This window comes from Centroberyx gerrardi, chromosome 6 (assembly GCF_048128805.1).
Source record: "Centroberyx gerrardi isolate f3 chromosome 6, fCenGer3.hap1.cur.20231027, whole genome shotgun sequence".
NCBI lineage: Eukaryota > Metazoa > Chordata > Actinopteri > Beryciformes > Berycidae > Centroberyx > Centroberyx gerrardi.
The window spans coordinates 27,449,211-27,476,670 of record NC_136002.1 but is presented as its reverse complement, the minus strand read 5'-3'; the positions used below and the strand labels follow the sequence as shown (position 1 = coordinate 27,476,670).

The 27,460-nt window shown below is 41.9% G+C and overlaps 1 protein-coding gene across 1 annotated transcript in view; it reads right to left on the bottom strand.

The window, feature by feature from the left end:
* nectin1b (nectin cell adhesion molecule 1b) overlaps window positions 1-27,460 on the bottom strand; it is a 143,592-nt gene that overhangs the window by 18,081 nt on the left and 98,051 nt on the right. The window contains exons 6-8 of the mRNA XM_071911138.2: window positions 11,378-11,525; window positions 9,442-9,507; window positions 3,026-3,122 (exon numbers count right to left, since the gene is read on the bottom strand). Of these exons, the coding sequence (XP_071767239.1) occupies window positions 3,026-3,122; window positions 9,442-9,507; window positions 11,378-11,525 (311 nt within the window). The remainder of the gene's footprint in view (window positions 1-3,025; window positions 3,123-9,441; window positions 9,508-11,377; window positions 11,526-27,460) is intronic.

The following is a 27,460-nucleotide window of genomic DNA, read 5'->3' as shown; positions in this document are numbered from 1 at the left end:
AAAAATAGCTGCTGAATGCCAGTCAATATCCACCTCACTTGGTTGCTGTAGTAATATTTTCCCTTTATATTACATCCAATTGCAAGTATTTTAATAGCTGAGTGATTGTGTACGTTGAGTTCAAATGCAGATGGATGCAATTAGCTGGAGGAAGCATTTGTTCGGGTGCACAAAGACATTGGCCTCCTGGATTGTTGTCATCTATTTCGCCCTCTCAATCCGTCCCACAATGCAACGTGCACCCAGTGTTTATGATCTAGTGAGCACAGATGTTGATACTTGGGTGCCAGTTTTGCTCGCTGCACTGGGCAATGACATAAAACCAGGAGGCTGCCAACTTCTTCACGCCTGTCAAGTCACCTAGCAACCTATTCTCAGATTAAAAACGGCAATAAATAGATAGGATGTGTTATACATTGTCAGTCTGTGTCTGTGTCTGACCATGTGTGTACATGCCTGCAGCCAAGTTTTCCCTGAAATAGATTTTTCAGTGACATTTTGGGGTGCATACTGTTTGCTGTGGGCGTGGCCAGAGGTGAGCTGGGTTGTGCCAATCAGGATATGGCGAGCAGCCACAGCACAGAGAAGTCATAGCAACAACAACAACAACAATGGCAGAGTAAAGCACAGCAAAGCCAAATGCACATCTGCTTCTTCAACACCTGTTTTGGCTTTATGGATGCTGGTCACCTCGGCTTCAGGCTACAAGCTGTTTTAAGGTAGGCAGCTCATCAAGATGAGTGACAAGTGTTGGGGCGGGAACTTGACCAACTGTGGGGGAGGAGGGCGGGACTAATAGTTCATGTCCCGGCCTTAAGATGAAAAGTTGCCTATTGTAGCTTTAATTGGCCTTCAGCAACTTATTTTTCTTTTGGACAATTTGAAACAAGTGCTGTCATTCAAACGATTGATGAATGAATTATGTAAATGTATCAAAGTAGAGGGGACAGCCATTGTTAAGATGTGACCGACTGTATAGAGTGAATCCACAGGCACTGTAAAAGAAACTCACTTATATTTTTAAATATGCAACACAGGCCTACTCTACTCATATAACAAACATGCTTAATGAATGTTATTCATGCATCAATGATTATTGTCCATTCATGAATGTTTTACCAATCATGTCATGATCCTGTGATGATTTTTCTTTTTTACTTTGCTTGCTTTTACTTTTTCCAGAGGGGAGGGGAGCTGAGCATGCATGTTCTTTTGCTGCAGCTACAGTCATACAATTAAACACATGAACTGCTCATTATAATCTCTTTCTACTGATCACCAGCTCTACCAGAGCAGCTGGGCATTAAGCTCCTTGCTCAAGTGCAGTAGTTGTTGAACTCACTTTTAAGAATTCAGTTTCCCTGCCCAGATTTTGCATGATGTCCAGGAATTAAACCTTGCAGTCATAAAGCATGTACTACTGTCAAATCTCAGTAGTTCTGTTACTCAGTGACCATTGCAATTAGTGAAATATTCAGTTATTCTGATTCTAATTATTCTTCATATGACAATGTTTTGAGAGTTGTGTTTTGAGAAAAAAATATTACATTAGTCGATTCTTTTCACTCAGCCACGGACTGTTGACATTTCAGTTGTTGTTTCTAATTAATTAACAGTTAACGAAAAAAAGCTATCCATTGCTCGTTTATAGCAAATAGTGAACAGTGGGGGCATGTATTAGGCAAATGTTCAAAATAAAAGTCATTTCCATGGTAGAAGATGCCTTGGGGTTAACAATAAAAATGACATTGTGAAATGAAGCTGTTTTTCAGAAACTGGATAGTATTTTTATACAGCACTCTTCTATTAAGGTTCAAATACACCAGAATGAATTAGCTCAATAAACTACATGTTCTTTGTCTAAATCAGACCTATAAGACAAGGTTAAGCTGCATATGGCAAAAAGCAGGGGCCGGCCAGTATAGGATACAACCTGTACATGAGGATTTTTTTATTATAAAAATCCAAAACGTTTGAAAACACTTTTTGTAAATTCTTTGTTTATTCGTATATGTAACTAGTGACACCTGTGTTGGATGTAGGAGTTGAGAAAGGGGATGGAGTATTGTATATATAAGAGACGTCACTGTCATGATACCTGTTTACTCTGAAGAAGGTCTAGTAAGACGTCAGTAAAGTATTAAATTGTGATATTTTGCAAGAACAGTGTGTGGGATTCTTTCTACTAAGACCTATTATACAAATCCCAAAATACATAAGACACTGGCCTACTATATACACATCATAAGGTACCTTTTTTACATTTATACTGCAATGCAAGGTCAGTACCATTTATTTGTCAAACATGACCCACTTACCATTACTTTACCTATGGGGGCAAATTAATTTGCCTCAGACTGGTAATTACTCTACATGGTACCGGCTTTACCTGCGGCACAAGACATTTCTATATTTAGATATTCCATTTAGGGTGTTTGAAAATCAAGGGCTGTCAGCTAATTGTAGCTAGATAAATGAAGCAACTCTTTGACCGGTGTGAGTCCAGAGAAGAAGATGAGAAACACTTGGGAAGCTGGGTAAAATGAGCAGTGCGCCAATAAGAAATACTGTACCATGTCTGAAAATAGCAGCATGTCACTACACTGACACATCATTTCATTGCTAGGCCACCAATGACATAAATACCACATGAACAGCATCTAACCATGTAGTCCAATTGAGATTAAAAAAAAAAAGAAAAGCTGACCAGTATTCATAAATGTGTTGCTGTAGCTAAGCTCTTATGGCGGTGTTATGTGTTTATGAATGTCCTGACTGGGTGACTGGGTTCAAATGTCAGCCATGTTTCATATTTTGGTGCGGTATTCAAACACGGCCCTCATTCCGCGGGGTTCGGGATCGGCAAAGTTTCACTCAAACGCCTCTTTCAGCGAGAAAAGTGGAAGAAATTTGACATTAGAAAGCTGGCAGGCCCTCAGGATTCGTGGCAGACCGGTCTCGCATTCACGCAGAGAGGATGAGAATAAGAGAATAAGAGGAGGAAGCGGGCGGGGGAGGATCTTACCTGGATGTCATCAGATGTCAAGTGTCCCTTCATGTCACTGTTCTTCTTTTTGGGCGGGGGAGGGGCCGGTTTGTGGGCAGGTGGGAGGTCGGTCCTGTTAAGAGAGCGAAAGGATAACATGACACTCAGCACGGTAAGGGATCGCCACTTTCCACGGCCCTCACCTTCTACAGCACTCTATAATGAGAAGTCCTGCCTGCACTTGCCTTTTTTCACTCTTTCCCCCGGATTTTGATAGACCTTCGCGTTCGTGGCTTTGTTGCGGCGGCAGCCATTCCCCCTGCCCTTTCAAAGGCTCTCGCTGGAGAGAGACTGCGCTAATGAGATTGGGCTGTAATTGGACACTGAGGTGAAGGGGATGGGGGTGGAAGGGTATAGGGGGCAGGGAGAAGGGCAGTGTGAGTCAAGTCCTCCGGGTGGATTCTAGCTCATCCAGTGAGTGTCACGCGGACAAACACACTGCCCACTGTGCAGCGACTGTTTGTTTGACACGCCATCCTGAGCCGTGAGTCAGAGAGCGCAGCGGGAAGAGGAACTTCCTCTCCTCCCGTCTCCCCGGATCCCCGGTACTAACATGCCCTACTCCCGAGGCGCTCGCCCCGCCCCACTGTTGACACACCTGGGGAAGAACAAAGCCTCACAAACCCGAAAACACCTGCGCTCATTTACATGCCGCCATTAACAGAACAGTAAACATCTCATTTTTTATTTTTGTGTTTTGCCCCTCATGTTCATCAAATCAACAATATTTTCAGGCGAGATGAAGGTCACACTCGCATACAGTCAGTGATGCAATATCGAATAGGAAAACCCGAATGAAACTGCACACAGGAAAGAGGGAAATAATTGAAAGCTTATTGTTTGAAATTGTTTGAAGTACATCCAGATAATTATTTCAGACAAGGAAGCAGAAGGGTTGTTGCGACGTAATTGTTACAAAGAAAAATCCCTTCCCTCAAACATGCTGGCAGTCAGATGTCATCTGCCATATTCTGACATGATATCAGGAGTGATCAAAGATAATGAAGCTGAGCACAGACACTGAGCTGTGTACCTACATGCATTATCTCCAGCTCCTCCTGCCTCCCCATTCGCACTGGTTCACGTCCTTATTGAATAACATGACCTTTCCACAAGGCCAAGCTGGCTTTTTAATGTGCAGAAAATTTGTGCATGAGTGCACCTCTTAACTCTTTCTTTCACGCTCATTATTTCCAGTCCGTATCACCTTGTCTCCAGACAGAGCTGCCGTGCCACTGCCAGATTCATGTGGCACCCACTCCAGCCCCTGCCTGCCTGCACCGGAGGCACAGCAGAGGCAGCGCGGCACACTCCCTCGCCTACAATAACCTGTTCCACCGGAGAGCCATCAGGAGGAAGCGTCCATTTTCTCCGAGACAGATAATTATGAGTCTTGTGAAAAGGCGGAATCCGGACGTACGGCGGCGCAGCTCATTATAAAACATTGTAATCCATCGCTTGTGATTGATTGGATTCTGATCCAGGTGAGAACATTGGGAAAAAAAAAAAAACTGTGAGGAAAGATCATTTGCTTTAAAGAAATGTGCGAGGCAAAAATAATTCTCAGCTACTGTCTCCATCGCACATAAACTGAGACACCAAATTATGACAGATCACCAATTCACTGAATAAGAATAGAAACAGAACATGCACTGATCCAGTGGGACATTTTGTTGAAGTGAAATATGGTATCGCTGTTAAACTCTATATCAGCCAACATTTGAAACAGCATCTATTGTATTTAAAGACTTATCAGTTCAGCGTCCTCGGGTTGGGACAGATTATTCACACCATGTTTATGTATGATGCACAATAAACATTTGCATACTGATCTGATGCATTTGGAAACTGAATCTCACATTTTTCAACTTGAATTTGATCCCATAGGACTTATACTGATTGCATTTCATTGCACATTAGGTGAAAGGTGGCATTTTCAAGTAGGTAGTGTTTTGTGTTTGATGGGTTTGGTGCTGATCTGACCAAACATGAAGCATCCCCACCCCCCCCCTCCACCCACCAGCAACCATTTTCTCCCTGTCATACCTCACTTTCTTGATTGAATTCAGCTACATTTGTAATCACGCTGTGCATAAGCAGCGGCCCTCGGGAGAGTGTGAGTGTATAGCCCGTCACAACTGGTTGACACAATAGCGAGGAAAAAAAGAGCAAAAGCATCAAGGGCAGAGAGCATCCCTGTTTGATGAAGCGGCGTGTATGCAGAGCGCACGCACGTACAGTACGGGTGTGTGCTCAAGCACGCGTGTGCAAAGACAAACATATGTGTGTGTGCTCAGTCTCTCTCAGATACACACACACAAACAAACAAACAAATTGAGCATCGAGATATGCAATAAAATTCATGCAACTAATTGAAGCTGTAATCTTTGGAAGTGGGGGTTACATTTTAACTATTTTATTGTTTGTCTTAATGATTCCATTAAAAAAAAAAAGGAAAAAAAAGGTTCAATGTTATAGTTGGATGTGAAATCATGGAGGGAATGTTTATGTTTCACAGATGAATCCAGGATGATGAGGAGTCACACAGCTATACCGTCTCCATTATATTTCATCAAAGTAATATAACGGTGAATTCCAGCTAAATAATTAAGTGGCTTCTTTCCCATGCAAGACTCGCTTTCAAGCAAAATAAGCATAGTCTTTGATCTTGGATTTTTTTGCTCCATGTGAAGTTTGTTGATGAATGTATGCCCGGCGTATTTCATGACGTACAATGAAGTTCCCTCTCTCTCTCGTTTTAAGATTTTGAAGTGACAGACTGTGCAGATGCAACCCTTTGACTGAACAAAAGCCTTTGAGATAAAATGGATATACCGTACTGTAGATCTCCAGACAAGACAGCACGATGTCAATCATATTAATAATAGCTGATGAGCATTTAAAGGCATTTGAAAGGCGGCATCATTTCCGATACTTATTACGGAAGGAAGGATTCGCCCTGCTATGAAATACGCTTTTCCATATGGTGAGTAGTAAAATATTCAGCACAAATGCAGCATAGCCATTTGTGTATCTTATCAATATTCCCTAGTGGGGTTTTTTTTTCTTTGTCCCGACACATTAAGGTATAAATAATTCTCCGGTTTGCACTTAATGTTTACTGGAGCATCATTAATCAGGTAATAGCAAATTCAGCTTGACCACCTGTGTATCTCAGCTGTGTGATTACACATAGACTACATCAGAGCCGAATTTGATGCGAGCAGCGTGTGGGCGTTGGCTTTGTGAAACGCAGACGCTAATGAAAGCCGACAAGCACCGCAAGCCTGTGGGGAGCAGAAAGCATTGGGCAGGGAACCATAAGCTACATTCAAGTTGCACTGTTTCCTACTCAGACATCCACCTTGAAGACCTCGCTCTTCCTCGCTCCGTCGACTACAAAAGGCTCAGGGCAGCTTAAGGGGAGATTTAAGGGGGATAGCAAGGAGAAAACATAACTAATCCTTAAACTGAGGAGAGTAATCTGAGAGGGAAGATTTACAGCAAAGAGAATGACTCTTAGAATATACCGACCAAAAACTGACCTTTTATTAGAAATGTTGCGAGAAGAGAAGCTGTTTTTGAACGGGAAGTATTCAGAAGTAAGATGTTCCTTGATTTGACAGTTAGAAAATACTTTCCCTGTCCTCTGCTTAGAGAAAGAGCAGTGTTGCATCCCCAGAAGCATTTGGATTAAGGAGCCACCGCATGACCACAGTCCTCCTTGTGGAAAACAACATGAAGTGTTTGAGCTGATCCTTGGTGCTCCCATTGATTTCTGTTGATCACAATCTTATTTGGCAATTTAAATGCTAATGATACTTTTAATTGCAAGACGGGATAAATGTGATTTGATCTTTAGGAGGCAATTACTTTCATGCTTTGTCTAGCTCCAATCTTTTCAAAAGGCGGACAACAATTACTCCGCTCCGCTCGGCTCTTTTTTTTTTTTTTTTCCTTTTCTCCTAGCAAGAAAGAGTAAAACAAGAATAAAACAAAATGACTTCTGTTTTGTTCTCTGACAAGTTTATCAAAAACTATTTCAGTTTTGAAAGAGCGTTTCGCTTTTTTTGAACACGTCAACTTTACAATTATACACATATTCAGGGCCAGTTACCAGACCTATTCCATTGCCTTAGTTTTCTAATTACATACACTGCTATACAGGATACATGGAAATGAAGGTAATTGTTATGAGACAGTTTTACTGTATGTACAACATTCTGTACAGAGAAACCAAGCACCGTTTTTACTCATAGACAACATAATAACAGTGAATGATTCATATTCACACCCAATACAACAATAACAGTCCATGTTGAAAGGCTCAGAAAGACAATAAAGACAATCCTAGTTTGGTCACAGCTCAAAGCTAGTAAGTGTCCAACATCAATAACCATTTATTACTTTTTTATAGGTCTCCACACAGCAATGATGGAAAGTAATGGTGACCACTTTGTAAATTAAAGGGTACACAAGTGTAAATAATATCTCTGGAGATTCCCCACGAATCATAGCATAACCTCTGCCAGTATCATCTTTCATATTGTGTTACTAAAGCAGACAGTCTATATTTATAGCTGCAACTACCCATTTCTTTCTGTTAGACCACACTGGAGAGTCTATCAATAATTTCAAGTGTCCTCTAAATCACAATGCTGCTATATTTCAGGCCTGCAAGCGCATTTCCAGTTAAATTGAAACTTTTATATTTCATTTTTGTTTCCCTAAGGTAACCCAAAGAGGCCTGAATTTGTACCTCAGCCTGAGAAAGAGTGTGGAAATATTTCTCTGTGTATGTTGGGGACACTGACATCCAACTCGTGATTCAATATTCTTTTACATTCTGCATGTGATTCTTCTCAGATATTGTGGTAAATATGGCCAGCAAGTTGGCATCACACTGATTTACACTGACTATTTGCAACTGTGTCAATACCAGCTGCATGTCAGAAACGCTACTGAGTGAATTCATTTTGCGAGGGAGCCATGCCACGATTGGCAGTGCTTTTCAGCGATTTAGAGGTCATACATCACGCTCCAGCAAAAGACAGAGCGATGAACACATTATTCTGAGAACACCGCTTTTGACAATGCCCATCTATTTTGATAAGCAGTGGACTATTGTGCCAGTGCAGCCTCTGAAGGGCCAATGATTTATTAGGATTGACCAATTTTGAGTCACATCATGTGCTGCTTTGTGAGGGCAAACACAGGCGTGACTGGCGGTGCAGTCAGGCATGTTATCAAATGCCCAGGCTTGATTAACGGCTCATCAACATGCAGAATTAAACAGTCTGGCTAAATGCTTCCCCTTTACCCCGACATTAGACACTCATATAAAACTATGAATCTCTTGCAGTGGTTCTCTGCATTAAACCACACATTCACTTGCTTCCAACACCAAGCAAAAATTATTATCTGCATTTACATGGTTAAACATTTCAAAAGCAAAGTAAACAATTTCTTCATAAGACACTGAACATGTTAGATGACAAGCTATGACAAGAAATGAACACTGACACAAATATTCATCTGGACAATTAAAGCTTGGAGTCACAGTTCACTACATTAAGCATAACATGCCAAACCAGGAAACAATAACAATAACAACAGTTACACAGCACTGACAGAACTATTACTCTTGTCATGCATATTGACAACAACCATGCACACAAACAGAGGGGAAAGAGCAAGAGGTAGAGGAGGAGAGAGGTTGCACAATGCGGGCTGTTAACAAGACATTACTTTATCATTGAGTTTCAGCATGTGTGACGATTATGAAAGACTAAGCTTCTAAGCTTACAGATTTCCAACTGATTAACAATGTGATATGTATGTTATACTTTTGTCAATCTTTTCAGAATGAGAGAATGATTAAAACGTGTTCTGTTCTGCACAAGCACCCCAAACCTGATATGACAAATCAAACTGGATATTTTATCTTAATTAATTTTGATTTATCTCGGTACTCTTTTCATTGAGCATAATTTCCATTCATAGTTGTTTATCAAATTGCTCATGAGTTTCATTGCCATTATTTGATGGAATGGAATATTTTTTAAGTAGTGTGCATCAAATAGAGATGTTTGAAGCTCAGTGTGAGTCTCAGATTGCACTTCAAACGTCTCTATTTGTTGAATGCCATCAAAAGAAAAAAAGAATAATTCCATTATTTCCAAGTCCACATCTTGCACATCAAGTCCTGTGTGAATGTCTAACCAGTTATCGTGTTGATTAACGTCCGTTTTGCTGCGATACTTGATAGTGTTCACAACGGTGTGCTCAAGTATGTCACTTGCAGGCCACCATTACATGCAGGCAACAGAATAGAGGATCCAGGAGGACAGGGTTCAGTGGGGGATAGACTGGGGTCAGGTGCCTCTACTTTCCTTGTGGGGGATTCTGGCTTCTCTGGAGCCTGTGTCACACAACTATCAGCAACAGCAGCAACAGCAATGCTGAGGGAGGGGAGTGGGAAACAGAGAGCAGTTACTTTGGCATCAGAGTGAGAAAGAAAGATAGATTAGCAGGGAGGGAGAAAGAGACAGAAAGCAATGGGAGAGGTAAGTGTGTGTGTGCTTCATTTGTCTTGAAAAGCATTCCTGAGAGGTAGAGGCAGTGCGGTTTCTTTGTCTCCGCAGATTCGCCGTTGGACCCGCAGCCGCCGCAGAGCGCCGAGCCGCGCGGCTGCCTAACTTGTGGAGGCCAAAGTCTGGCGGAGCATCTCGCTGATGTTACCATCAGCGCTTTGAATATCAAATCAATTACAAGGTTCTGGAGGGGGCCTCTAAAATAAGCATTGTAATCTCATCATGTGAGTTGATTAAAGGCTCATGTGCATCCTCAGCCAGATTTTACACACCCCCACCTCAGATGTTTTGGTAATATTCCCAGGGAGGAAGATAGCCAACCCCTGCACACAGCAGCATCATTCCCATGGGGATGTGGTTTGAGCTTGCATCATGTATATCCAGTATAGCCAAGAGCATCATGGAAACCCTGGCAACCATTGAGCTATCTGTCGCAGCCAGGTGTCTCAGACAAAAGCAATTAGCGGGATGCAACTTGAATGCTCCCTTCCTTCTTGTTGAAAACAGATTCACCGCAATTCTTTCTAAGCAGATGGCAAAGACTTTTATCACCTTCAGAATAATACAAGAAGATGTTTCCCCTTTTCATAGCTCTGCTCCTTGTTACTCTCTCAGCTCCGTTCTCTGTAACTTCTGTGTTCCCCTCCGTGTGCAGGCAGCAGCTGGCAATGTTCGAAATTGTCATGGCCCTTGGTTTGGAGGCGGAACAAAATTACCTGGTTGGACGGTGGAGGGGTGGCAGGAGTAAATAAAGTAGGCAAAATACGGGGGCCCCTGAATCTATCTTTAATAGCAATCTGCTGGCTTGACTGGAATGAAGAATGCAGTCTTCCTTATTCTAAAATGCCTCCCGTATTGTAATTTTCCATTTCACAGGAACGGTCTCGTTTATCGTAATGTATACAGAGGTTACCAACAGCTTATTTTGGGGAGTATGCACACCTATCAGCCTGATGACGTGTGACATATGGATGGTGGCGTCACAGTACACACACTTCCTTTGCAGTGTTCAGACCTCAACTACCACCACCACACCAGATATAATAGTGGTGAATCTGCAAGAACTGCAAGAAATTACCCTTTTTCAGCATTTTCAAACCCAATAATCAAATGGTGATTCATCTTTACTCACTGTTTTGATTGAAATCCATTTGTGTAACTCTGTAACTGCCTCTCCAAATGGCATTTCGAAAGAGCGCAACCTCTAGACCTACTGCGTAAGAAAGAATCTCAGAGAAAATCTCCTTGAATTCGTGATAATTTTGTAACAATCCCACAAAGGTGAAGCTCTCCCTAGAGGAGAGCACATGCTGCATGGAGTTCCCGCAATCAGTCCTGATTAAAACAGTTTTTCAATGGGAAATGGTCAAATCAAGCCCACGTTACAATCAAGCAACCACCTAATAGCTGGCAGTTTAATGATAATCAAGCCTATCTTCAACAAAAGCATGATAAAGATAAACTTGTCATGTGTTTTTTTTAGCGTGGGTCCCATTATCTTTTATAAACTAACCTCTGAACAGCTGGGAGAGGATATTATTGGCTCTCAGGCTGAATGAGAGGGGGGGTTGACAACATGTTTGCAGTGTGTTCTTCTGTCTCCAAACACATTAACTCTGCCACAAAGTGTTTTGTCCTTTCGGAGTGTTTCTCTCTTGTGGGCTGACAGAGTGCACACCTAATCTTGCCACCCGTCCGGCCCCGCTGCAATACTCTCTGGCACAGTCTTGGTACTCACAGGTCATTATCTGTCTCAGTGCGGGTCTTCTGCTGCCGCCGATGGACCATGAAAACGGTGACAGCCACGCCAATGATGAGTCCGATGGCAACTACACCTCCAAGGATCCCGATAACACCACCTGGGGGACCCCGCGGCATCGGCTTTTCTGTAGACCGGGAGAGAAATAACAGCGTCAGGAATATCTGCTCTTGTGCTGCTGGGTTGAACTAAAAAAAAAATAAAATCAGCGCTGAAGACAATGGAAGTTCACCAATGTTACATCTGGATGATGTGCTGTTGAAACGCCACCGCCGCCACTGAAACGCCCGACTCCATCATGGCAGAAAAACATCACTGATACATTCGGGATACAGTTGGACACAGCTTTACTTAAGGCAACTGGGTAAAAAAAAAAAAAGATTTGAAATGAAAGAAGCAATGCATCAACAGAAAAGATGAGCAAAAAAAAACCAAGAGACTAGGTTGTGGGGGGAAAAAGCAAAACCTCCACAAGTCATTTGAATATCTGCTCTTCTGTAGGTCATGCTGCTGGGTTGAACTAAAAAAAATAATCAGCACTGAAGACAATGGAAATTCACCAATGTTACATCCTGATGATGTGCTGTTGAAACACCACCGCCGCCATGAAAATGCCCCATCTCCCAAGGCTGGAAAATATCACTGGATACAGTTGGACACAGCTTTACTTAAGGCAACTGGGTAAAATAAAAAAAAAAGATTTGAAAATGAAAGAAGCAATGCATCAACAAAAAAGATGAGCAAAGAAACATCAAGAGACTGGGTTGTGGGGGTAAAAACAAAACAAAAAACAAAAAAAAACCTTCACAAGTCATTTGACACTACGGCTTTCGCCAGGCTTGAGGCTTTCTGCAGTATAATACACCCAAACACTATTTTCAGGGACATATTTTAGGATGAGAGCATTGTCCTCCCTTCCCTTGGCGCTGCATGAATAGAGTGCAGTGTGGTGGTCACTCAGCAGCTGTTCCCCAGTTTCTAATGTGTACTCCATCAGCTGGTCAGAAAGAGCATAAACTGGCTGGGATTTGACAGTGAACCGAAATGCACTCTTAAGAGCATGACAGAGCTATTGCATTTTAAGTCCTTGCCAGCAGGGGGTAATGAATGCAAAATACAATTCCAGCATTACTGAGAAAGGGGAAAAGAACCAGGGAAAGTAAGATACCATGTTAATGTGGTTTCCAAACTGACACAATTCACCGTACACTGTTGAGAGCAAAACATGGAAAAAGTTACTCGTCTTGACTTAAATGACTCATGAAAGTGTAGCCAAATAAACAATGCAGATCACTGATATTACCTACTCAGGTCCCTGTTCAATACTTGCTGTTTCTCCATTGGTGATGAAGCCAAAGCTATTAACTTTCAAAGGCACGGGGATTGCAGTGGAATACTAAAATCCAGTATATTGATGTAACCTACATTTTTTAAGTGCTGCACTGGGCTTTCATGATCTATCTCCCAACAGCTAAACTTAATGGAAGTGTCTTTGAGAGTTTTTCGAGGAGAGTGTCAAAAGTGATCTGCGAAGAGTGCCAGGAGGAACATCTGAGGCAGAAAGAAATATTGGAAACTGCAAAACTTTTTGATGCCAGTATTTGTTTTAGCTTAACGGATGACAAGGCATTGGACATGCTTTGAAATCATCATAACTACTGTGGCGTGTGGCTTTAACGGCTGCTTTTACATTGAATATGACATCGAGAATAAATAACATCTGCGGTATCGTCAGCTGTCTGAGTTCAGCATACTTGAAAATGTTAAGTCATCTAATGTGCACACATGGATAAAAAGCCAAATTAGGTCTCATGTAAGCCTCTTACTCACACTGCAGATTCCCAGCTGATATCAGGTATTACAAAAACAAGATGTTAATCTCTATTCAGATTCTTGACTCCTTTTTTGTTAGAGGAAAAATAGCACCGGCCTCACTTTTCTTCTACAAGGGCAGTTAAAGCTGTATTTTTAAGACAGACCAGGGACCAATCAATGGCCACGAGCCACTGCAAATTCTCCCCATCTCCACTTTGAAAAGGAAAGCCTATCTCCTGCCCTCATGATGTCTCCATTATTATCTGGCCGTCCCTCGCGGTACTGACAGGACAAGGCCTCGCTCCCAGGGGGCCTCTTCCCAGCAGCCACTGCCCGCTTCACTGATTCACTGCCCACAATGATGGATACACAGAGGACTCCTCCACATAAGGCCACACAATAGCAGGCACGTTACCCACTTTGTACCCAACACACACTGCCTCAAAGTAAGTGGTTACATGTCGCCACCATCAGATTGCTGTGTCAAACCGTGACTGCTGTCGCTCTAATTTTGTGCCGTGGTCGTTAAAAGTCATGTCAAATCTACACACCAGAAGAGTAAATAGGTTTTGTGTAGACGTACATCCTTCTTCCTTGTGATGCATTTCAATAAAAGGCTGTGGAATGGCTTTGAAGAGCGGGAATGAATGTGATCTTGCTGTAGCATGGCAACAGATAAGGTGGAACTCCTACTGTTGTCTCATCACACTAGATGGCTAAAGCCAGTGGGCTTGAATTTCATGGCCCTAATGCAAATGCCAGACACAATAGTCTGTTGTATAACACTAACACACAGAGGAGTGGACTGGATCAGAATGCAATTTCCCTGTTGTGGAGCCCTAGGCACTCAGCAGCACAGGATTTGGACTGTCACCTCCTAACACATAAAGGTAGGGTGTGCCATCTGGCACGCAGTCTGAGCACTTTGTCTGGTTCTTATATAGATGGAGAATCATTAAAAATTAAACCATTCATTTTCAGTACATGGATTCTACATTAAAGCATTTTAATCATCACCAATCTTCAACTGTATACGCTGTTTTTTGTGAAGTGACTTGCAAAATGTTACCATCCTCTCTGCTGATAGCGGTGAATGTTGTAGCCGGTGTAACAAAATGATTAAAAATACAGCGAGCGGGCACCTTACTCCCACACTATGCATGATAACGCTGAGCTGGGATAATTTTATCACAAAAGCAAGAGCTTCCCTTTACTTAAGCTAGGTCCTTCAAAGTGCAGCCAACAACACACCTTCAAATTCAATTAGTCCAAGTAAGATAGTATAACTGTACCAGATAACTGGTGCCAGAGGATTAAATTGTTGTATATGTTGGCAATGTATTTTCAAGGAGGTGAATTGCCGGAAATTTGGAAGGACAACAGGGGTCAACTCCTTCTTTTAAATGATTCTTCTCCGTCCATAACCTCCCACCCCACCACCAACCAGGAGACACACTATACACGCTGTGCTGTAAATGTGTCTAGAATAAAAAAAATAAAAATAAAAAGCACTGCAGTGATGGAGTGAATCTGAGTTCTTGCAGGAATTGTTTAAGAATAGCATGGAGTTGGGATCATTAAAGAAGTTCAAGCGTCCAAATGTCACAGGAGGTGGGTAAAACTTAGATGATCTAACACTCATGACAGTCAAACGAATCGGTGATAAACACATATCTGAAGCCTTCAATAGTGCTCAGCCTCGGCACTTTACGCCGATCTGCGGTGGGAATTCATATTTCTGAAGTCTTCGTATGCTCTGATGCCCATGAATTAGTCCTGTGCAAGTAATGGTTAAGAAATCCCCTTGTGTTGCACACTACAGGCAGCACTGCATTAAAAGAGCTTTGTCCCTCTGGTAACATAAACAGTGGATTGCTGGCGATAATAGGCATGGGCACTGGAGTTACTGTACGCATCATTTCTCTTCTGCCTCCTCTCACTTCCACCACCCATTACAGAAACCATCACCATTACCATCATTATCTTCATCTTCATAAAACACAGTGAATACAAATTAACATTGTATTGTTATCAGGGAGGCTAAATGTATCATGGCTGACTCTTTGCACAGCAAGAATCACAACAAGGTACAAAAAGTATAAAATGATTAAAGTAATAACTTTTTCATATAAGCAAATCTCTGTTTCACTGCTCTCTAACGCCGATTCATATCATACAATAGTGATTCAACCTATACCCAGTTCATGAAAGCTTTTACATTTGCTGTTGTAAACACCTACAGTATGAGAGGGTCCCTTTTTCCCGGGAAAAATCCCACAGGAAGAGATGCGTTTAATGTCTTATGGAGGCAGCAAAAGCAGTTTGTTTGTAATAAATATAAGAAGGTAGAAGAAATATAAGACGCCGCAGTCTACATTGAGTGTCTTTATTAATACAGTATGTCAAGCCATTGCCTACATTGAGTACAAAACACCAAAGCAATACCTGCTTATGACCAAAGGTGTCACCAAAATCAAGAAAAACAAGAATCTTGAGGATTATCACTTAAAAGAATACTTGGATTAAAATCATTTAACCTTCTGTGGATTTGCTGCCGATGGAAAACCAACATAACATTTGGCCAGAGTCTATTGAGTAAAGGCCGTTCAAATATATCTTGTAGCTGCCACTGAAAGATTGTTATTGATTTTCAATAAGTGCAAAGCATCCATCCATGCAGCGGCTCTCGGTGCTGTCAGTCGACCACTGTGGCACATTTGAGCTGACAGACTTGACCTTGGCTTTTGTGGCTGCAACCCCCCCCTATGAGGTGGCAGCAACCTTCACTCCTGTCACATCTACTCCCCTGTGTTCACTGAGCTGCACCAGATATGCGTTATTGTCGGCTTCTCTGCCGCCGTAGCCGAACATCCAAACAGCCAAACATGGCGTACGGTCGCAGGCCTCCACGCGAGCCTCCGTCAGCTCTGACAGGCTTTGTGGAATTACGTTCACATCAGCTGGTAACCCACGGAGAATCGAATTTCCCTGACGATCTATCACTGAGGCATCATTGGCTGAGCGCAACTTCTACCCAGCAGGTCGCTCTGCTGGCAGTGGAGTTCAGACCTGCGGCCAGCCGGAGGCCCCTGGGGACGGGGGGGGGGGAGACACACTGAGTAAGTGCTTTGCATGCGATTATTACTTATTCATTCCTCAGGCAAAGCCTACAGATTTTTATGCCTGCTCTCAACAAGGGGGCAGCTACTACTTAGAGAGGATCTGACAACATTTTTTTATGGATTGTAAAAACAACCATGATCAGCTGAAACTGGCCTAGAAATTGATTACTTTCTCACTCTAGCTTATGGCCTTTCTGAATAAATGTGAGCTGCACACTGAGTAACGCACCAACAATTCAGTGTCTGTCCCATGGACCATCACAATGTGTGAAAACAGTGTCTCTCAAGCTCCAGCTGCACCCAATAGCCAAAATATGTGGGCTCTAGTGTTACCAGTCTCCCATAGACCGTGTTAGTCACACATACCAGAGCAGTAAGAGTTCAGGTGAGAGGCCAAAGGGTGAGTAGTCTCCAGCTGGAGCTGGCTTTGGCCACTCCAAATCCAATCTGTCACAGACTGCAGCAATGCAGGATTTAAATGGAAGCAGGTTTCCTCACCAGATCTATCCATTCACTGCCATCTACCTGCTGAGGCCCGGTGTGGTTCATCAAACACTGGCATAGGGCAGACTATTCACAGCTTAATGATGTCTCTTCTTAAATGTACAGTCACTGCTGGCAATCTGACAAAAAGATAATAAAAAGGAGACGCATAGAAGGCAGGAGAGTATAAGGCATCGCACCGATGGCGTTAAGAGGGCATTTGTGTAGTGGTGCTTTGTTAAAATGTTCCAGTCATAAGTCTGATCATATTCCAAGAATGGATGTGGCTCCTGGCTCTCTCTCTCTCTCCCATCAGAAATTGTAATTGCTATCTCCTCCACAGGGGCCATAATACTTTCCAGAAATACTGGGGGGTTTTCAAGTGGACAGATTGAGAGTCTGGCTACTAACCCACGCCAGCTCAGTACCACCAATGCCAGTCCGAGACGGCCACCTGTTCCAAAGACCACAGTGACTGGTATGCTACCTCGACTTGCAGAATTTCGCCAGTACACCAGCAGAGTGAAGTTGTCTAGTTGTCTTTATCTCTCTATTCACCACTTGTACCGCTACCTTATGTGCTAGTAAATGCGCAGCCTGTTAGCAATTTATCTAGAGGAGATTTTTTGTACCCTTTTTCCACATTGGGTAAATGCTGCAGGCCCCAATAAAGAAAAAGAAATGCGGTTTAATGGAGTTCATAAATCTGTATTTCATGCTGCCAACTGCGAGCGGCACATGCTGTTTCGTCTCCTTCTCCCACCCCTCCCTGAGTTGGTAATCTCGTTAAAGTTCAATGTTTCCAGAGCTGTCTCCTCTGGGAACTAGGGTTCCTGATGTCATCCTCTTTTCCACAGTAGTTTACCCTCTGGAGAGGTCCGCATCCATTTCACCTAGATTCACACTGATGGTCTGTTCCTCCACTGCCCCTCAGACCCAACGTGTCAAAACTGAGATAGGGGCCTGGGGGCATGGGGGAGGGGGACTGCAATTGTGTCTGATTGCTGTTCTACATCACTCCACAGAGGGCAGCACTTCATTAAAGACAAATTGTTAACACCTGGAATATGTTTATTAAGATAAAACAGAGCCCATTATGAACCTAACTCTCTGGGAACTGCTGGGCCGCCACGAAAAAACACCTGAGGCCAGAGAATAACATGCCTAAAAAAAACCAACAACGAAGAATCTTATCAGAAAGCCACTCACAGTTAAAGACCAAATGTAGACTGATGAATGGATATTGAGGCAGGTATTCACATGCTACTGCATGGCTGAATAAAACCCTCCTGAGCCATTCTGTTTCACTTTATAGCTACTGGATCCATGTGTAAACATTTCATGAGTCAATGGTACGTTAAGGCAATAAGGAAATAATACACAAGTCTCTAGTAATAAAAAAACACTCAGTTGTATCCATGCTTAAACAGAAGACACATAAAGTCAGTATGGCAAGCATGAGATTACTACGGTATGTAACCATGCATATATCAGCTGTAAGCGCCTGGTGCCCCGCTGAGTCCAGCGGGTTCGACGAAGTGACGTCAGGCAGCACCAAAGCCCCCGTCAATGAATATGAGATTGCAGGCTGCCTAGCTGATGCTGTCATGAGGTATTACCTCCTGTGACAGCCAAAATAACAACAGTTCTAATTAAAGGATGATTGGAATGGGTGGACCACTGCCTCCGAATGGGGGAATAAACTGCAACATTGCTCCAAGAAGTGAATTGTGCTCATTTATTAACTTGAGGAACCCGGTAGGTGCTGTCAAGATGTAATAGCTTATTTTAAAGCTACATAACTTTCCATCTATTCTGATGCCCACTGGCCCATTCACTCCAGCACTCCAATTAGATAAAAATATACCCATATTATTTAGATTGTGTGATAGACTTCAGCAGTCTATCAGACAGGGTGAGATGCTGAGATTTGAAGTGTACAGTAACTCTGCGTCAGTGTGGAGCTCCATACCGCCGGTGTGCATCATCGCTAATCTCAGAACTAGCTTTTGCTCAGTAAATAAAAAAAATAAAAAAGTCTTGCAGTGTTGGTGATAGGGCTCCCAGACTGCTTTAACAGGCAGTCTCACTCTCCAGCCCTTTCATGCCCCAGCTGAACTCCTCTATGTGTTGAATGTTAATTTAATGGCTGCTCCCAGCTCTAAACTGAGGAACCGCAGTACTTAGACAGATCTGTACCCTCGTCTCCACCTTGTCCTCCCTCTCCTACCTTCTTTTCTGTGTAAGCAAAATTACTTCTCTGTGCACCGAGTGTCTTTCTGGCAAGCATCAAGAGGTCATGGCTGTAATTTCCTTTGCCTGGTTAAAAGCTGACTGAGTATGGACCCAGTCAGTCTGGATATGCTCGAGAGCAGGTTTTCAATTTCACAACACTTGGGCTAGTCGGTCTGCAGATCCTATCCCAAAGGCCAGCCCCTTTTATTGCCCCTGTTGCTAAGCAAGTGTATCATCTCAAGCACCATGCAAACTCAAATATATTAAAATAACCTCACTGGGATTAGGTATTAGATCTGAAATACAATATATTTATATTCCACCATTGGACTGTTTACGTTCTCTCTGGAAAATTGCCATTGATTCCTCTGTACATACCCGCAGACCTCTGGATTTCAGTGGAGGAATATGAATTCACCCTTCAATATTCAATTACAGAGCACATCTCTCCTATCTGACATTTTGATTTTATAATTCCCCACCACTGAGTTTCTGTGTCAGGGTATATGACTTAATCTGTCATCAGCTTCTCTCTTATTATTTCCATTTATGTAACACTAAGCATTTTCAGAGGTAATGACTGATATTTTACCCTAAGTAACCTATTGTTATTTGAAAAATGTAAACAGGAAGGTGAGGAGTGGCTAACATTTAAAGAGTGACTAAGATAGAAATGCATACTGAGGTGGCGTGAACCCAATTAATAAAACATCCCTAACACCCACACCTATGAGATCTACTGCACATTACAGCTTCATGACACATTAATGGACATTGATTCAACACTTACATCAGCTCTCCTAAGGTATGAAGACCAACATTATTTTCCGACAGAGGTTCTAATGTGTGTCAGTTTAGTGAGTTGCCAAAATAAAACTTCCCTATTTAACACCATTTTAATAAAACTGTCATATGGTCCCCGCAGCCACTAGGTTGCCCCCTAACTTGGATAAATGGAATGGTGAATATCTGAAAAGTGAAACTATACCTTAATAATAATAATTTTAATCAGCAAAATCAGCCACATCCCAGAATCTACCAACAACTTCCAATATATTCCATTTCAGAGCCAAAAAAAGAATTTGCAGTTGTGTAATATCTGGTTATTGAGAATACCTTGGCATATCATTGCCATGCTCTTCATACCACTGGGGGATGAACTGTTGAAAAGAGTAGTGTCATCTAGGAAGACCCGATGAAGCTGTTCAATCAAAATCATTATCTTAGCCTTCACTAGAAATGACCTAGCCCACATAATAGATTACATTTCAGGAAATGAGATTAGTACCAAAGGTGAATCAAAATGGGACATTGTGTGTTCTCTGATTCTTTTATTTTAACCACTCTCTGTGCAGAGATTATTGATGAGGCCTATATTTTGTATTTTGATTTTTGGTCATCCATCCAAAACATTATGTACATTGTGGTGGGGTTGCATGAAAACTCCACTCTCTATCAGCAATTCAGAACACAAGTTAGCAAGCATATTGACTATGTTTATTGTCTACAATTTACTACATCATGGTTAAGTACATCGGCGATACAAGAAAAATAACTTTACTTGTCAGGGAGTTGGAAGTCCACTGACGGTAGCTAATGCAAAGCAAACCACCATAATGTGCACTTCTTTCTCCACCATGCCAAAGTGTCAACATTTGGTAAAAGACTGTTATCAAACATACCAACAAAACACCCCTCAAGGCCATGACTTCTTCCACCTTTTCAGGAAAACAAGAGGAAATAGACAAAGCTCCTTGCAGATGACCCAGGAGATGACCATCTTGAAGATAACCATCTTGTCTGCCTTCATCAAGTTTGGGCAGAGTCAGAAGTAAACAAACATGTCCTCAAACACAGTAAGACTGGAGTTGTGCAAATATTTTTCCCAACTTTGATTGGGAAATTGAACATCATAAAAAATGCTTAACACTTTGGATACATGAATCGGAATACATGCATTTTCTTGAGTAAATGATTGCGAACCATTCATGTTTTCTGAAATAATTTCTTCCTCAAGCCAAACTGGCGTCTCATCCCTAAGGAAACCACGTGGGAAATAAAAATTGCGTATTCAGAAAGATTGGTAAAAGCTGAGGGAGCAGCCTAAAAATCAGATACACTATTTAAAAAAAAAAGATTACATACTGTAATCAAGGTTCAAGTTTATTTCAGTTTACATTGCATGCAGCAGATTATTGCTGTGTAATATAAACATTACTCAGGATTAAAAGTGACAATAAATGTGTGAGGATGAGTGTGTGTGTGTGTGTGTGTGTGTGTGTGTGGGGGGGGGGGGGTAGTTGTAGTAAAGGCTGTAAAATTGAGATCGTTTGTGATTCCCTGACATAGGCAAGTAGAAAAGAGAAGAGGACCCAGCACCGACCCTTGTGGAACACCATAATTCACCCGGGAATAACAGGATGATTGCCTATTTATGTGCACAAATTGAAATCTTTCAGTGAGGTATGATTTAAACCATACGAGAGCAGAGCCACATATACCAACAAGAGACTCTAGTCTATAAAGGATGTTATGAGCGAACGTATCGAAAGTAGCACTTAAGCCGAGAAGCATGAGACTGGATTGGAGATTTTGATCTGAAGCTATAAGTAAATCATCAGAAACCTTCACAAGAACTGAAACGAAGTTTTTGTGAAGGTTCTTCACATTTACTTAATATTACTGTATGGGTCTACTCCCACACTACAACATTGTTTTTTCAGGCATCTCTCTTCTATGATATGATTTTATATATATTTAGCTATTATTTGTGTACAGCCAATTCTCCAGTGTACCTCAATGATGGAGCCAGCTATGGCTGCTAGGAGATTTGTGACGCAACTGCAAAGCCTCGATTGTGGGGAGAGGATTTAATAAAAATGTTATGCTTTAACAATAACTCTGCCAAATTTTTGGATTCTACATGATTTAAAAGCCCTAAGAAAGTTTAGTTTGAGTTACAGAACACAGGCCTACAACTGTATCCCGTTGCCAGATACAAAACAGTATTATAGTTTTACTCCCCTGATCTATGATGTAATCTCGATGTACTTCTCCATTGAAAATTAATTTCAGGAGATGAAAAAGATGACTCATAAGACTCAGGGTGAGCTTCTGGGAATAGAGGTGGGTACATTTACTGGTTCATAAGTAATAGCACCAGATAGAATTAAAAGGGGGGAGGAAAAAAAAAAGGAAAAAAAATTAAAACAAAAATCAACATTCTATTCATTGTTGGTGGATCAGTACAAGGCTGTTAATCTAGATGACATCACAGGTTGGAGTCTTACTTCTGTGGTTTCTGGCTTTGAGAGAGAGTTGTTCATGTTCACACATATTGATTAGACAATAAAGTAGGAACAATGTGACTTCTCAAATAGAACGTTATTCCCCTTTAAAGAATACTAAATGCTTGAGACTTACGATGCATATTCATCCAAACCTTTACATGGAACAAATCAATATGCAGTGAATATTACTGTTGTAAGTGAGCCAGAACAATTACACTGGTAGGCACAGCCTCCCCACTGCTTGAGTGGAATGCAGATTCCCCAGACTGGCAGTAATGTGTGGTTCGTTGTGGTTTATGGAAAGCTAGTTTGCTATAAGGATTCCACAATTGGCTGGTTCCACAGTGCTTGAGATTTCAGGCAAACACTTCAGTAAAAACATGATGCACTACTCATGGTGGAAGGAGCAATCGATGGATGGAAGAAATACTTTCATCCTGGCTTCCCTGCTTCCACGGAGGAGAAAGTTGAAGAGAATAACAGTATGTGTGCATACAGAGTTTTCCAAGTGGAAATAAACCCCTTAAAATTCACACAGGGGATTCACTGGATCTCCACAATCCCCACCTTCGCTGCTAAGAAAACACCGTTGTGTCGCCAATCTATTATTCCCTCAAAAGTCAAAATCCCCACAGGTAGTTCAAATCTGTGCTCTGATGTGGGAGAGAAACAGCAGTATGTCTGATAGATTATAATCGTCAGAGTCGGCTACAGTCATTTAAAGCTGCGCTGGCACAGCAAGTATGGCCAATATGACAAATATGACCTATGACCACAAACCACAATTGTATGGCTATTACTGTCAATGAGGAGGAAGGGCTATTGAGGAGATATGAGCCATAAAGATCAGCTAAACAAACACTGTGCGATAGTTACAGCAAGAGAAAAGAACTGAAGTATTTTAACAAAACTCTGACTTCCTTTTATACACTATATATACACACAATTCCCAGTGATAGGCTGTTGTGCAAAGGCAGTGCGCTGATATAATACTGACCCACCCTCTGATGTCTGGCTCAGTATTTAAAGTTGAAAGAACAAGGTATGTCTTCTTCCGTGCAGGCGAGGAAATCTCTCCTCCGAACCGGAGAAGCAGCCTGAACTCAGATCTGCTTCAGACCACGTAATAAGGGTGACTATTGTGATTCTGCACGCATACCATCACCTCCCTCACCCCAGCCGAGTGCAGCTCCGCTCCGAGCACACACTGCTTAGACAGACACCAGAGTTTCAAAGACATTTCATCTAACTGCTGAAGCTACTTACTTCCACCACTAAATACTGCCTGGGAATCTCAAGACTCTGCTGCGGCCGCTGAAAATTATCTGTGGCGGGAACTCTGGGAGGAGAGAGAGCAGGGGGGAGATTGAAAAAAAAAACAAAAAACTGACCCACCAAAAGAAATTGAAGTTGTGCAAGTCCTTGGAAACATAATCAAAAAGAGAAAAAATGCATTCTTTTCCCATCACTTCTGCAATTACCTCTGGCCTAGGAGAAATTTGAGTTCATTATATGACATGGATTTGTCATCGTTTGTCATCATTTTGATACAAGCGCAGTTAACACTCAAGAATGTACACACATATCCCCACTACACACACACACACACACACACACACACACAGCTTGAAATAATAATCTCATCTGCTGGACACTAAGGCTACCAGCTTGCACCATTTACATATTTGCCTTCTTTGGACTGAATTTGTTACCTTTGGAATCCATTCAATTGTGGCAAAAGAAAGTTAAAAAGATGTCTACCCAGTAAAAACATACTTTATTATTCTCCAAGTACCCAGGAAACACACACAGTTCCTTTCAGGGTCCAAAGCAAACAAATGTAACCCTAACCCTGCCTCGACAACAGTGACACAGTTCAGCTCATTCTACCGCGGGTGAAGCTATAACACGTGTGATGATGTCTAGCATCACGGCGTTATATTTCATTTCAAGGAAAATGAATAATTTTGTCCGCTGTCTGTCTGTGCAGACTGAAAAATGTGCCACTTGAATCAGCAAATTTTTCATGATCCTATACATATTGTAACTCTCTCTCTACAAATCCATGCAGAAATGCAATACGATCAAAGTCTGTGACAAGTGAAAACAATGGCAATGTTAGTCTTTTTGAAAAATGCATTAATTACTGAATTGTAATACCTTAGAGAGTGTAGACAGAATAAAAGACTGAGCCCAAAGCTGACATAGTCATTGTAGGACTGAAGGACCCTGTTTTGTCTACAGGGTTTTGTAAAGACCGGGCTTGTACATATGTCACCACTTGTTTTGCCTTGACACTGCATTAATTAGAGATCAGAGTGTTGCCACCAGCCATCACATTACATTCTGGGAAAAAAAAAAAAAAAAAAAAAGATGATAAACAGAACTGAAAAGTGAGTCTTTGGCTTGTAATCATAGGGGAACTGCTTTTGACTGCCATTGTACCTATAGAATGTCTTTTTAAGTTGCTAGGTAGAGCCATCCACAAAGTACTACCATGTGGAAGCTCAGAGCAGCATCTTACAGCCAAATGGTTCTTTGTTCGGTTTCACTGGAGCTGCAACAGTGTAATTTCAAGGGGGATTGGGACCAAGGACCCCAGTGGCCAACTTGTTTTGAAAAGCAGATGCGCAGATTACCCATTCGGTCTAACAGAATATTTGGTCTTTTGACGTTGAGAGCATTTCAATTTGTTGCTGAAATAGCGATAGTTCTATAAAGCACCTTTTATGATTCGAAGGACTGTCTATTTTTAGACTATACTGGCAGTTAATCTTAACAACAGCGGGCCATATAGAGTAGCTATGTTCCCAGAGGCTCACCCTTGACTGTCCTCTTACTGTTCTCTTTCAAACAACTTGATTGCTCCTCTTGGATTATCTGCTGGATGTGGATATGTGTGTAGCCCGAGTGCGAGCGCGGGTGTGTGAACCTCTGTGTGTGTGTGCAATGTGCATGCAAGTGTGTGTTTTAATTAAAGTTTCAGGAGGACTGGGAAAAGTTTAATTTAGCAAAGGCAGGGTGAAAAATTGTCTCGTTTTCTTGTCTTCATTTCTGTGCCGTTTCTTATCTTCCTCTAAGCTCGGCCACTGCACAGGTTATCTCCAAATTACAAACAGAACTCATTTATTCTTCAATTGAATTAGGTCCTAGAGAGAAGGTCTGTGCAACCATCTCTCCTTTCTAAAACAACCCACCAACAGTGGCTATCCAGAGCTGCAGTGATTAGACCCCAGCATGACCTGGATCAAACACTTCAATCAGACATCACTGCTTGCTCTCTCTCTCCCTCTTTTTCTCCCTCTTTTTCTCTCTGCCTCTAACAATCTTCCCTCCTTCCAGTCTTTCTCTTCGTCTTTCTTCCTGCCTTCCAGCCTCGACAGCAGTGATACATTCAAGACAACAAGAACAGATTTTTTTTGAAGATCATAGTACACATATTATCTGAAGAAAGGTTCATGGTACCGGTGCACAGAATGAGAATGCAGCTGCCATGTCAAATGCACCCAAACAAGATTGGATTAATGGTAAAATAAAGTTAAATACACAACATTTCCAATAGCATATCACTCAATGATGCTTTGCAGATTGGAGTTTTAGTTATACAAATATTTCTCAGAGACAGAGCTGCTCTGGAGGCAGAAATAATCTGATTGGTTAAATTAAAGTAAAAGCTCAGTGGGCGGAGCCAAAGAATCACTGTTTTCCTAAGCACAAGTTAGCTAACAGGCTAATGAATGGCAAAGAAGGAACTCTGGTCAAAATATGAATAAAATCTGCATTTTTCATTCATTCATGACCATGGCACTGAACTTGGAAGCTAATTTACCTAGACAGCTATAGGCTAGTTTGGCTAGTTTGAACTTGGAAGGTCAGCTAGGCTAACTAGCTAACCTGGATAACTTAGTATGAGTAGATTGTGTTTTTCAGTTAGTAACAAAAGTGCTAGGCTTCATAATGTTAACTACGTCCTCTTTTACCTCTTGCCTTTTTCACTGGGCTTCAGTCCAACATTACCAAGCCAGAAAAACTGTGGTTCCTTGGCTCCGCCCACTGAGGTTTGGCTCAACCAATGAGATTATTTCTGCCTCCAGAGCACCTCTGTCTCCGAGAAATGTTTATATAACCAAAACTCCAATCTGCCTGATCTTAATGCACCTTATATACTGTATTGCTTTATATATATTGCTTTATAAATACAGCGTTATATTTATGGCTACAGTGTATATATTGCCTGCATGAGGAGCAGAGAGAGACCTTTTGTCTTTGATGACTGCTTCTCTCCCTTCTTTTCCCCTCTCCCTCTGCTCCTACATCTGCTTTCATTTTTCGCTGTGTGTATGACAAACAGCAAAGAAATTCCAAACTGTGGTCCTCGTAAGCCAGCAGCCCCTCCCCCATCTTTCTCTTGGCAGGATGGCTCGTGTCTCACATTTAATCATGAATGCTTTGCCAGGCAGCTGGGCCTGAGGGAGATTCGGAAGGGGAACAGTAGAAACCTGATCTGGTGAGGCAGGCAGCGTACAGTTAAACCTCTCCATAAAACCTGGGAGCCAGGCCATAACAACACTATCATGATAGTTTGACGAGAAAAAAAAGATTGAACTTGTCTTTGGTCAGTGGTGTCAAATTAGTGAGGAAAGTGTTGGAAAAACAGAAAGTTTACAAAACTATCAGGAGCTCTTTTCTTGGCAAATTAAGGGAACAGATGGAAAAGGGAAACGTCATTCTCTTCGCATGCTGTCCCCTCGTTTGTAATGTAGTTTTTCATTTTTTCCACAAAGTAGATGACTCTTGACTACCAAATGAAAATGTAAACATTGCCAAGACATGTGTGATCTATTAAGTAGACCAAATTTGAAGTTCCACTAGTGGCCAGCCCCACATCACAGTGTCTAACATTCTCATTCACATCCATCGGGTATAATTGCATCCTCAAAGAGAATGGTTTAAGGGAACAGATAATAGAGTGGCACATGAACCTAATCATTTCTGCAGTATCTCTCTGGGGCATGGGCAGTGACTAACTCTTTATCTCAAAGTGTCACAAAGGAGAACCTTTCTCTTAATCTCACTCTGGTCTCAAAGAGAAAGCCATTACAATGATGGCAACCAAT